This window comes from Ambystoma mexicanum, chromosome 12, assembly GCF_040938575.1.
Source record: "Ambystoma mexicanum isolate Mex_15411 chromosome 12, UKY_AmexF1_1, whole genome shotgun sequence".
Taxonomy (NCBI): Eukaryota; Metazoa; Chordata; class Amphibia; order Caudata; family Ambystomatidae; genus Ambystoma; species Ambystoma mexicanum.
The window spans coordinates 92,747,931-92,760,114 of NC_090936.1; the positions used below are offsets into that span (position 1 = coordinate 92,747,931).

The window sequence follows — 12,184 nt, forward strand, 5'->3', positions numbered from 1 at the left end:
AAGCCAATGTAAAGGGGTCAGGGACGCACAGATAAGCCAATATGAAGGGGTCTGGGACCTGCATGTGAGAAACCATTGTAAAGGGGTCTGGAACCCACAGCCTAGAAGCCAATACGAAGGGGTCTGGGACCCGTGTTTGAGAAACCATTGTGAAGGGCTTGGGGATCCAACATCAAGAAATCAATATTAAGGCTTCTGGGACCCGTGTGTGAGAAATTGTGAAGGGGTCTGGGACCTAAGGAAATCCCTGGCAGGGGAGTACACTAGGTTGCGGGCTGAACTGTTGTAACCAAATCTAAACAAGGTCTAGGGAAGGGGGACATTCCCCCAACCACTTTAGGCAGTCCCTAGCAGGAGAGTACACCTGGGCTGTCTGTTGAACGGTCGAAGTAAGTTTGGGGAAGGGAGACATTCCCCCAACCATATTGAACTGCCAAGAGAAGCCAGAGAAAGGCCAATGGAGGTGAGACAATCCCCCAACCACATTGAACTGCCAAATGAAGCCTGAGAATCAGTACCCCTACTTTGTGAACCATACCCGTCCAGAAGAAGGGAGTCATTCTTCTGGACCCAGAAGAGAGATATCTAGTTTGGTTTGGTTATAAGTGTAAGGGATAGAAATAGGATTTTGACGCTGGGCTGTGGACACTTCATTTTTGAACATTCTAACATTTTCTTAGTGTTATGTTGTGGCAGGGAAACCCCTCTTCGAGTTAGGGATAGCTATGTTTCCTTCTTTCTCTAGGTATGAAAATATTTTCCCAAAACATGCCACATGTGTGTCAGTCTCCTCCTTCCACACCCTTACACTCAACTCACTGTTTCACCCATCACTACCACCGACATATTACTCATTCTCCAGCTCCTGTATACGGGGGTGGGTGCCCTATGTCCCCTCTTCCTCATCTTCATCCCTCCATCACCTTCCTCCAACTACCTCACCCTAGCCTGTATTTTGAATAGCGGGCAATGTCCCCATAGACACCATTTTCTCTGCAAATATCCCCTAAAACCCTTTCCTTCCAAGGCCTGTTCCCAACACACCTGCAAACACAGACCTCATATTTTCATGCCACACTTGACCGACAAACAGACTTTCCTAAGGCTGGCAGGCATTTCTGTATGTCGAAAGTGCTCTGAGGCCAACACAGCATTAGGCACTTTCATGTTCTGTGACCCCAAAATGCCCTGTACTGTATGGCAATTCAGTTAGTTAGGATTTGGTCGTGTAGGTAAATCCTGTTTGCACCTGAGCAAGGTGCATCACTCTGAGCCCTCATCATCCCCCCTCCCCCCAACTCTCCCAAATTCGGACAACCCCTTATGCAACGAATCACAGGGTGTCTACAAAGGGGATGATGGTAGAAACGCCACCCTGAGAACATGGCTCATTAGCCTTTTCCTTGGGCATGGTCAGTGTGCCATAAAACGGTGCTGAGAGAGCAGGTTCCTCAGTCAGAGTACATTGAAACATGTAAAGGGGTGAGCGAAATAAGTATCCATGAAGATGGTGGACTTCTCTACTTATTTCAGCATCTGGAGACCATGCTTAGTCACCAGTTTCACCCACAGCTTTATCTGACCTATTTCCAATTAGGATGGCACACGGATATTTTCAAAAGTCATTCTATTCTCTAAATCATTTCAGTCAAGAAGAAAACCTGCCACAGTCTTCACCCCAGAGCACAGAATTAAACTAGGAACCTTTACTGATAAGTGAGCTGCTACCCATACAGAATAGGAGCTACACCTTAGGACTGTGGGCCAGTGCAGGAAGGACACACCATGGAGGTGCACCAAAGGAAGGGCAGCAAAGGAGGCAGTCATGGGCATGAAGAGTCAGAGGTGAATGGAAAGGGGAAGGGAATGAGGACAAAGATGGTGAAGGAGAATGGAAAATGAAGGAAAAGAGAAGAGAGGACAATCAAAGTAAAATGGAACGAGAAAGAGGATCTGCTGAGATATTAGGAAAGGGCGAGACCAGTTACTTAGTTAGGGAAGAGGTTAAGAGCGTGATAGACATCTATGGAAAGGGGTCCAGGCATTGCAGATCTTCGGGAAGAAATGAAGAACACGCACAGGAAGGCGGATAAGATCTATTCTAGAGGAAGAGTGTGCAGTGCGACAAGAGAGATTTATAGGTGGCAATGTTGTAGCCTGAACGATGGACTAGGGGAAGACCTATGGAGGGAGGCAGAAAGCTGAAGGTGGACCAGGCAATACCATGCGAATAGGACATTATTGAAAGAAGATCACTATTAACAGGATTAAACCAGCCAACAAATTGTTATTTAATCATGATGCAAAATGTCACTGTGGTAGTTTCTTGTTTGCTAACTGGTTGATTCAATTTGGTAGGAATGCTTCCTCGTATTTTAGTTGATAGTGTGAAGTTTGTCACCCATCCACTCATGGTACTTTGTTTTTTATAAGATGTGTTCTAACATAAACTCTCCTGTTTATGAACCAATCTCAGTCGATTTCAGTGAGCTCCAGGGATATGATGTAGTCTGTGCTGTCTCTGTCACGGATTCACACGGAAGGTTCAGACATAGGTTCTTCTGAATCCAGACAGCATTTATTAAACACATGGCAACACATCCTCTCTATAAATCAAACCAAACATCTGTTCAGCAGAGAACAGGAAATTAGAATGCAGTCTGCCTCACCAACTGAGAAAAAGCGTCAGAATAAAAAAAATGCAATGTGAAAGCAAAGAAGAGCTGGTGACAAAGTTGGGAATTTGCTGTTTTACATGGTAGGAACACATACTGCAAGGGCCTGGGGATGTTTGCTACAGTCAATATTAATATCTCTTTGTTTGTTTCTTTTTTATTATATACCTGCTTATATTCCCGGGGATGCCCAGGGTTTCGTTTTCTCATAGGTACTATATGTTAGAAATCCCATAAGGTAGATTTACACTTTTCGGAAAGGATCCATAAGAAAGGTGAAAAGAAGAAGTCACTACATTTTTTGATTATTTAATATTTTAAAAATGTCTTCATATAAAGACTACACAACACAATGTTTTGTTCTTCTTAAGAACTCATTCTGAAACGTATACCTGTACGGGAGAACAACATGGATGTTCCTGAGCAGCATGATGGGTGACATGATGCCGACAGTGGCAACAACTATGCGCCTAAAGTTCAATATTACTCAAGTACATGTTCATTGTAAGGCTTGTTTCTGAACAACATTTTTTGCTTTGCCAGTTGGAGCAAAGATTTACAGCTGATTGGGGAACCCACTGTAGAACACGCAACATATAAATGCCAGTGGTAGAAACATGGAGATTCCAAGTTGGTACCAGTGCACTTGATTAACTGGCCCTGTGCCCTGTTGATCGTGATACTGAATGCCAGCCTGAACAGGAATTGTAGGTGCTTGAAACTGAGCATGTCTGTCGGAATGAGTGGAATGCAGGAAATGAACACATCTTCTCCTTTTCCCTGCCTGTCAATTTTGTCGCTTCAATTACATTGGACAGCAATTTCTTTAACTCACAGCCATGTGCCATTACACTGCCTAGGTGGGTCGAGATTGCTTAGCAGCATGATGGGCGACCCAACTTTTAGTCAAGGGTGACGTGGTGGCATTCCCTGGGGGTGGAGTGAGTTGAGGAATTCTGTTAGTTAGTTTACGGCTCCGTCTGCATCCACCACCGTATCGGTTGAGTTGTACTCATTAACTGTTCCCAGAAGGATATCCTGAATCGGATTTAATTGACAGAATAATTTTTAGCAGCAAGGATGGGTCCTTCACACAGCCACTTGTGAATTAACACTTTCCCACTATTCATAAGAGTAACGGAAATGCCCGTCACATCTCTTTTTATAGCAACAATCTGGATAATTTTGGAATGCTACCTGCTTCACCTTTGCCACTCAGGCTCATGCACCTCGCCTTCGCCTCTCACCTCTCATATGCCTCTGCCCTAACATACGCCAACGCTTCGCCAAGTCACAAACAATTTTTGACTTATATATTTATATATTATATATATATAGATATCAAGTGCAAAAACCATATGCCTCCAAACTGCACCATCAAGGTGGTCATGACAGAAATAAACATCACATGGCAAAAACATTAACAAAAAAATGTATAGACAAAACAGAATTTGCTCTATGATAAAAAAAAATTCAACTGAAACAGACTCCTTAAACAATTGAATGAACAATTCACTGGAGATGCCTAGTTACAAAATGGCTACCGCAGCAGCCTATGCACTTGTAGAGTGTGTTCTACTAAACAGTTCAAAGAAAAAAAGATATTAAGAAGTGATATTTAGATGAATTTTTTAAACTGGCTCCTGTTCCAGCGACCTTCAGCTGTAGGAATAGTGACACTCTCATTAGACACAATGACAAAATCACACAATGAAGTCAGGAAGAGCAATGGTTGTACCTGTTCCCAGGTTGGTGAGATCCACAGCCCAGGTTAATGGAGAACTGTATCATGTGGGACTCTGTGTAAGGAAGGACAGGGAGAGTGTGGAAGAAATCCACAGCCCACACATTGCGACCTTGTCCCCGGTGGCTCTTTTGTTTAAGACAAAATTTGGTGGCAGGTGTCTGCAGCTCTGGGTTAATGGCAGTGGAAACGACAGAAGGTACCTGAAAAAACAGAGTTACATGCATGTTAGGCTGTCTGCTATGTCATGGTCACAACATACAAGCATCGCCAGAGTCAACAATAATGTCTTGGAATGTATCTCTCCCAATAGAGTATACGCTAGGAGAAGATAGGCCTCAGGTTTGATGTGTCTGAGGCTCTGTTTTAATAGAGTTTGTAAAACTATCTTCTCCTCAAAGGCAATGGGATCCCGGCAGTTTGAGACCTCACTGGTTTTATTCCAGGCCACAAATCAGGTGTATTCAGCAGATGACTCGGCCAAAGCGAAGCTATGGATGTGGTGCAGTGAAGTCCATGCCATCCTACTTTAGTAGTTAAGTTACTATAAAACATCACCCCAGGGGCTTTTGTATTTTCCACATGTTTTTAGGCCGTGGATCTTGAACACAACACAGTGCAAAGTTGTATTATTCTGCTAAATCTGCTCTTGCCCATCCGTTGCCAACAATCTCATGTACTCTACTAGCATTGGGCATACTTTCACCATTCTTAACACAACGCACATGGATACAGCAATAAAACCTTTGTGTCAATTATCAGTACCTTCATAGGTAAAGGGGTCAAAATGCAAATGAGATCATTGTGGGATCCTGTGCCTTGCAAAGGAGCAAACCTTAGGTTAGTAGTCCCCAATATCTGAAGCCCGAGTCTTGCCATGGTAATTACAGAGGCTGGGGGAACTGCCACCGGGACGATCTCACTAGGCAACCTGAAAATCATGTTCAAGATTTGTTTCTCTTGCAGGATCATGCAAGACCAGCCAGAATCACAAAAGCGTGCTTTAACTCTTGCGGAAGATTGGCCTTTGTTACCAGGTCATTCTTGCCCCAAGAGAACCGCCCAAATATCCTGGAAAGCTTCTGCGGGTAAATCACAGCTTAGGAATCTCTGGAATGGTTTGACCTGATAAAATGCTCAAATGATTTCCTAATTATCTATGAGTTGTGGTTGGCTGGTGGAGTGCTGTCCTACACGAGGAGAAAGCAGGGGAGCTTGTGTTGCGACCACTGAGAGCATTTTCTGTCTTTTTTACATTTCATTCTTTGTATGCGACACTTTATTTTTGTAATGTGCTTGTTTTTCGACACCACTTTTAGAAAACCTTTGTGATTATTTTAGAATCACGTTGCCTTACCTTTCCTGTTTGCACCCCAAAAATGAAAGAATAACCCCTTTGTTAAGGCCTTGTTGTTCTTTGTTTGTGTGTTTTCCCTTGTACTTTCCTTTCCCTTTTCCACCCCAAAACAAGTAAAGAGAAACGCTTTGTGAAAATGCTTTTTGAACCCTATGGGATTGTCGTTTATTTTTAATCTCTTTCCCTCGTCTCGCCCCAAGAAAAGAAACAGAGAAACCCATTGTGAAGCCAGTTTTAGAAAGCTTTGTGAAAACATTCCCCTGAGTGTCCCCCATAACTGGTACTATGATCAAAGATAAGGCGCAAACAAATTACTATGTGAGCATATCATCCTTAGATGTGGTGTTAGGGTACAGGGAAGGAGGGGTGAATGGATAGAGCCACACAGCAGTAGCATGCAAGTATTGGGGGGAATTCATAAAGTGATGTTGGAAAAGGTGGTGAGGGAGTCTATAGATGCAGGAGTAGAAAAATAGGAGATGGTGGGGCTCTAGGTGTAACAAGAGGAGGCACAGATGGAGAGGGGAACATGAAGAGATGGCTGCAGGGCAGGAAGAAGAACAGGAGGACAAGGACACAAGGTAGGAGGAAGAATGTGAGGAAGTATGCACGCATGGTAAGCAGTGTTCACAAATACAATGCATAAAGCATGTGGAACCCTTAGGATTCTCCAGCATTTGCACCGGCACAACATTCTGTGCTGGAGCATTTGTATGGCGGAGGGGAAGGGAAATGTCAGAAATGCAAGTTGCGTTCCGCGCTTCCACTCCGTGGTACAAATGCTTGAAAATGAGCCGTGACGTGAATTGAAGGCGTTAAAGGCTTACTCAGAGCTTTTACGCCTTCGATTCACATTACACCTCTTAAGATCATGAGCCCTATTGCCTACACTGGTGGGTGGTGATCAGCTGTCCGAGTTGGAGAGCAGTGCAGTCCAAGATGCTCACCTTTGTACTAATCCCCACAACATCCCACACTAAACTGAGCACATGTGAAAGATTGACAACTGCCTCTATGATGAAACAGGCACAACGCAGCAGTAATGTAGCTGCAGGTTTGTGATAAATAATGTATTTTTATAGACTAACTCCTCCCCCATCTGGCTAGTGCTCACAAACTAGGCCCCTCCTCAATCACTTCATCTTTAACCTGTGCATCCTCTATCTTCTGCCCCCTCTGCCGCCTTCCCCACATTACTGGAACTCCCTATCCCCTTACTTCAAAAACCCTAACATCCTAGTTGAGTTTAAGTCGACCCTCAAACAGCGCCTACTACACTTCGAAGGGCTTCCACTATTTCCCAGCACATTCTTTATCCCATGTCTCAACCACTCAATGACATCTCACTGTAAAAAGTCCTCTTTGTTCCCCTATCTGTCTGCTCCCTGTGCCCATTACTTGCCATACCCTTTATCCACCATCACCAGGGAGAACCTGAGAATAAATGCTATGTCTGCGTTCCTCTCAGGCAGCGGAGAACCCAAACATGTATACATGCGCCCCCTTTTTGACGAGCTGGACAGACTCAGCAAAAATATACCAACTATGCTGATGACACCCAGCTGGTGCTGGTCTTTGATTTTAACATGGATTCTCTTCTTATTAATGATACATGCAATGTGATTAAGCAATGGATGTCAGCAAATTGCTTAGCATTGCACAAAGAGAAAACAGAAGGGATGATTGTTGGCTCTAGTCAGAGAATAAAAAAGTTAGACCCAAGGTAAAGCTACTTCACCATATCTGATTGTGTTATCCCAGTAAGTCCTTTTGTTAAAACGCTGGGTGTCATCCTGAACTCTGGGTAACAATGAAGCACCATGTTAGCCATGTCAAGACGTCCTGTGCCTATGTTAATAAACTGCTTGGACAAATTAAATCATACTTTTCTTCTGATCATCTCTCTACTTTGCCTACAGCGGTTGTTAACTCTGGGCTCAACTATTGTAAGAGTCTTTGTGCTGGCACATCCAAACACAATTTGAAAAGTCTGAAAACAGCCCAGAATGGGGCAGTAAGAGCTGTTTGCAATCTGTGCCCACGTTTCTGACCCTAGGAGAGCGCTGCATTGGCTCCCAGTTAGCCAATGCATCACTCATAAAATACTTACTCTTACATATAAATGTATGGCTGATAAAGCTCCTCGGTACCTCAAGTACTGGCTGTCTAAAGCAAATACGGGGAGTAACCTTCACTCCAGTAGGGCAAAAAAACGTTTTGTACCCCAACACAACCTGAAAAACTTTGATGGCACTTGCTTTCTAGTGTATGCTCCAACTCTATGGAACTCCCGTCCCCCTCCAATTAGGTATCTCCTTGCATCTCTAGTTTTCAGAGAGCATTAAAAACACATCTTTTTAAATCCAATGATAAGGTTTCTTTCCTTGGGCCTCATTACACGGACGGCGGTAAGGGTTAACGGTCACCGTTAATGGCAACGGTGACCGTTAACCCTTACCGCCGTACTACGAGGTCCCTTTGCGGGTTGGAGGAATTAACGCCTGCTTCTTGCAGGCGTTAAGTACCAACCCGCTAAGGGACCTCGGAGCTAATTACGGCACCGCAAAATTGCGGTGCCGTAATTAGCGCCTTCCCCATTCCCATAGAGCCCTATGGGGCAGAAATGGGAATGGGGAAGGGCAATGGCGGAAGGGGGATTTACCGCCCCTCCAACCTTGGAATGGGGCGGTAAATCCCCTTTCCGCCAAGGCGGTGCCGGTAATTTACCGGCATGGTCCAGGGTGCTAATAGCACCCTGGATTACCGCCTTCCGTGTAATGAGGCCCCTTGTCTGCTTGTTCCCTGGCTCAATCTCCCTTCTGACCAGGCTTTGTCTTTATGCACACTGAGGCCTTGGCCTTTGGGCGTGATGCGCAATACAAAAAGTAAATAATAATAATGGCAGACTAATTCAGACTGTTAACTGGAAGTGGCTCAACGTGGGCATTCTATCACAACTCTTCTCAAGTGCTGCTGACAAGGACCGCTTACTGAACTGGTATGGTGCTGGATTATCATCCGTACCCACGTGAGAAGCAATGCATCCACTATCTGATCCGCTGAAGGTCTGTTGTTTATTCTTGCAGACCCATTCACAATGAGGATTCCTGATTGAGTTAGCAATTTATCTCACAGCCTCTCTGTCTCCAGCCATTCAATATACGTAGCATTTACAGAAAATGGGCAAGATGATGTATATACTTCTTGATCATAGATAAAACAAGGTTCTTGACATCTTTGGTAGTGTGTTGTTGAGTCAACAGGCTCTTGAATTTTCCCCCTGACTCTGTTAGTCACCTACATCATTTCCACTGGCTGCATGAGTGCATTGTTGCACATTGTAAATGCGTATCATTTTGCTGGGTTTCTAGAGATCTCTTGCACCCCTCTTCACTTTTAAAATCTGGGTCAAGAAATGATGCCCAGCGGTATTTTGTGCTTTCTTTTATTGAGGCTATGCATGGATAACTAAGCAAGGTTGTGAGCACATCACCAATCAATCATGCTGTATCCACATCACCAGCCAAATCATTGGCCCATATGTTCGACAGGTTGAGTTATAGCAGGTACACCAGTGGAAGTACTTAAGTGAGTGATGTACTGTTTGTTTGTTTATTGATTTGTAGGGTGCACCGAACCCTTAGGTAACTGGGCGCAACAGAGTACAAGGATGCTTAAAGCTTAGTTACACAGTAGACAGGGTACGGTGAGATACATACATACATAGCATAATGGAGGGTCAAATGAGGTTTATACATATATAAATACAAGAATTGGGGTACAATACAGTAGGAGGCCGGGTGCAGAGGTACAAGCAAGTGCAGGTTCTGCGGTAGCTAATATGCAGTGTGGCATCCTCAAAAGTCTGCAGCACACATCAGATATCAGACAGCAGATGCCACTGTTTTAGGATAAAGAACACCCTGTGTAAGGGTCTACCTCGACTGTTGCAATAGTCAATGACGACAATACATTGTTTACTTAACCAGTCCAACATGTGTGAAGTAGATTACCAGTGGGTTGCAAATGTGGTCTTCAAGTTGTGCTGTGGGAATTTGTGGAATATCTGCAGTTAATGCAACACATGTATTGCACTGTAGACTTAGCAGAATTGTGAGTTGATCTTCTGGGCCAATGCAATCAACTCCTTTACATGTTCGCAATTGCTTTTAAAATGTATCACCACAAGGTGACGACCATGTCCGAATCAATCCAGATGCATGGTTTTAATAATGTGTAGGGCAGCAGGGGTATTGTACTGATTGTAACCAGTAGGAAAGCCTAGCTGTAGGTGTCATGGGTTTCGGCACTGTGCAATATCTCCCTCAATAATTCTTAATTGTAAACTCCCCTGTGGCTGTTGCCTTGCATACACGAAAGGGCCTGGTCCCAACTGCATGCACTTGCTGCCCTCTAGGATTACTTATATAGATCAAGACCCCTTGTGACTGACAGAGGAAGAAGAAGTTCACCCAGGGTGCATTCACAATGATGTAGTCAATTATATGTCCACAGGTCCACATGTCCATATTTGAGTGGACTTTCTGGCCCTCGGACTGATGCAGTGTCTGCACCCCTACACAAATATCTCAATTTACAACTCCAGCATAGATTTACCTGAAAAGTAACGTTGACTGTGAATTAACCAGCAGGGATCGACTACTTTTGAAGCAACAGAACCATGGTTATTGACAAAAGAATACGGCAAGAGCTCCATTTACAACAAAAAATATAATCTCCTCCTTTCCCCAATGTATTCTCAGGGCCTAGATGCCCAAAAACATTTTTGGCGCAATTGAGAAGATGTGCATCTCTGAATCTAAGAAAGCAGATGATTTTTTCCAGTTGTTCGATATGGCGTGTCACCTCAAATCAGGCTCATTTGGCAGTCAACTGCTTCGATCCACTGTTTTGGCTCAGCATCTCGGCGGCTCAAAGGGGCAATGAAGGCTGGGCCCACATGCATGGGAAGTTTCAGCATCTTAATAGTGTTTCAGTTCTGGCTTTATGTGACTCGAAGCTCTCTTGAATCAGAAGGAGAAATTACTCACTGTAATGTTCTTTCTATGAATTCTTTTCCCGCAGATTCCTCATTTGATAGATATTCCCTCCAGCTCTGCTGCTTTGGAAAGTTTTCGACACGGGCCGTAGTGGACCTCGACCTGGCCGTCGACCGTAGATCCGTCTTGCTCGGCATCTGGTTGTCAGCTCCGAACGTGAAGCCAGGCGTCTTTATAAATACCTCATCACTACGACCCACACCTCAGTTTCACCCCTTTTTCCCAGAGCAAACCACGCTGCATAGGAAAACAGAGAAAACCACCGGCCAGTGGGCCCTTAAAATTAAATAACTATAGACATCCGGAGGAGGAACAATTGCAACAAACACTACAAGTAGCGTTAGACAAATCCTTTTTTAAAAGAAATAAACCTGTGGCATGAAAGCCCACAAAACTGACACAGAGGACCATCACCAAGTTAACGTGAAAGAGAAGATGCACACCAACCAGCGACTTTCTGAGCGGGGATGGAAGATGAGGAATCTGCGGGAGAAGAATCCATAGAAAGAACATTACGGGAAGTAATTTCTCCTTCAATGGATTGCTTTTCTCCCGCAGATTCCTCATATGATAAGACTCACAAAGCAGTAGATTAAGGAGGCAGGCAGAAAGTTACACCAAGAAATTTTGCAGCACTGCCCTGCCAAAACACGCATCAGCTGTACGAGCCACATCAGGTTATAGTGCTTAGCAAAAGTATGGAGGGATGACCATGTCGCAGCACGACGCATTTCCCGAACAGGGACTCCCCTCTGTAAAGCTGTAGACACGGAGACTCCCCTTGTCGAATGGTACCTGATGCCTGCTGGCAATTCCTTCTGAGCAGACTGGTAGTATTCAGCTATGCAGAACATTATCCAGTGGGATAAAGTCTGCTTTGTTATGGGCAGGCCCTTATGGCCTAAGGAAAAGGCCACGAAGAGCTGGTCAACTCTCCTGAAATCAGCTGTCCTCGTAATATAATAGCTCAACGTCCTTTTCGGTTTCTAGGCAATGTAACCGTTCCTCCTGGTTAGAAGGGTCCGGAGGAGGGTAGAAGACTGAAAGGATGATGGATTGCGACAGGTAGAACTCTGAGACCACCTTGGGAAGAAAGCCAAGCCTTACCTCGAGTGAGACTTTCTCGCGGAAAAAACGCAGAAGGGAGGCTTACAGCATAAGGCCTGCAGTTCACTCACCCGCCTAGCTGACGTAATAGCCACCAAGAAGGCTGTTTTCAAAGAAAGAAGTCTTAATGGACAAGCATGCATAGGCTCAAAGGGAGCCGCCATCAGAAATTTTAGTACCAGATTAAGGTCCCAATCCGGGACAACAAAGGGAGTTTGCAGACATTTTTTTACAAGGCCTT

General features: G+C 44.5%; 1 protein-coding gene across 2 annotated transcripts in view; it reads right to left on the bottom strand.

The window, feature by feature from the left end:
* The window catches only part of RELN (reelin), a 2,335,047-nt gene that overhangs the window by 956,246 nt on the left and 1,366,617 nt on the right, over positions 1–12,184 (bottom strand). For both annotated transcript variants that reach the window (XM_069628072.1, XM_069628071.1), the window contains exon 14: positions 4,414–4,622. In XM_069628072.1, the coding sequence (XP_069484173.1) occupies positions 4,414–4,622 (209 nt within the window). The remainder of the gene's footprint in view (positions 1–4,413; positions 4,623–12,184) is intronic.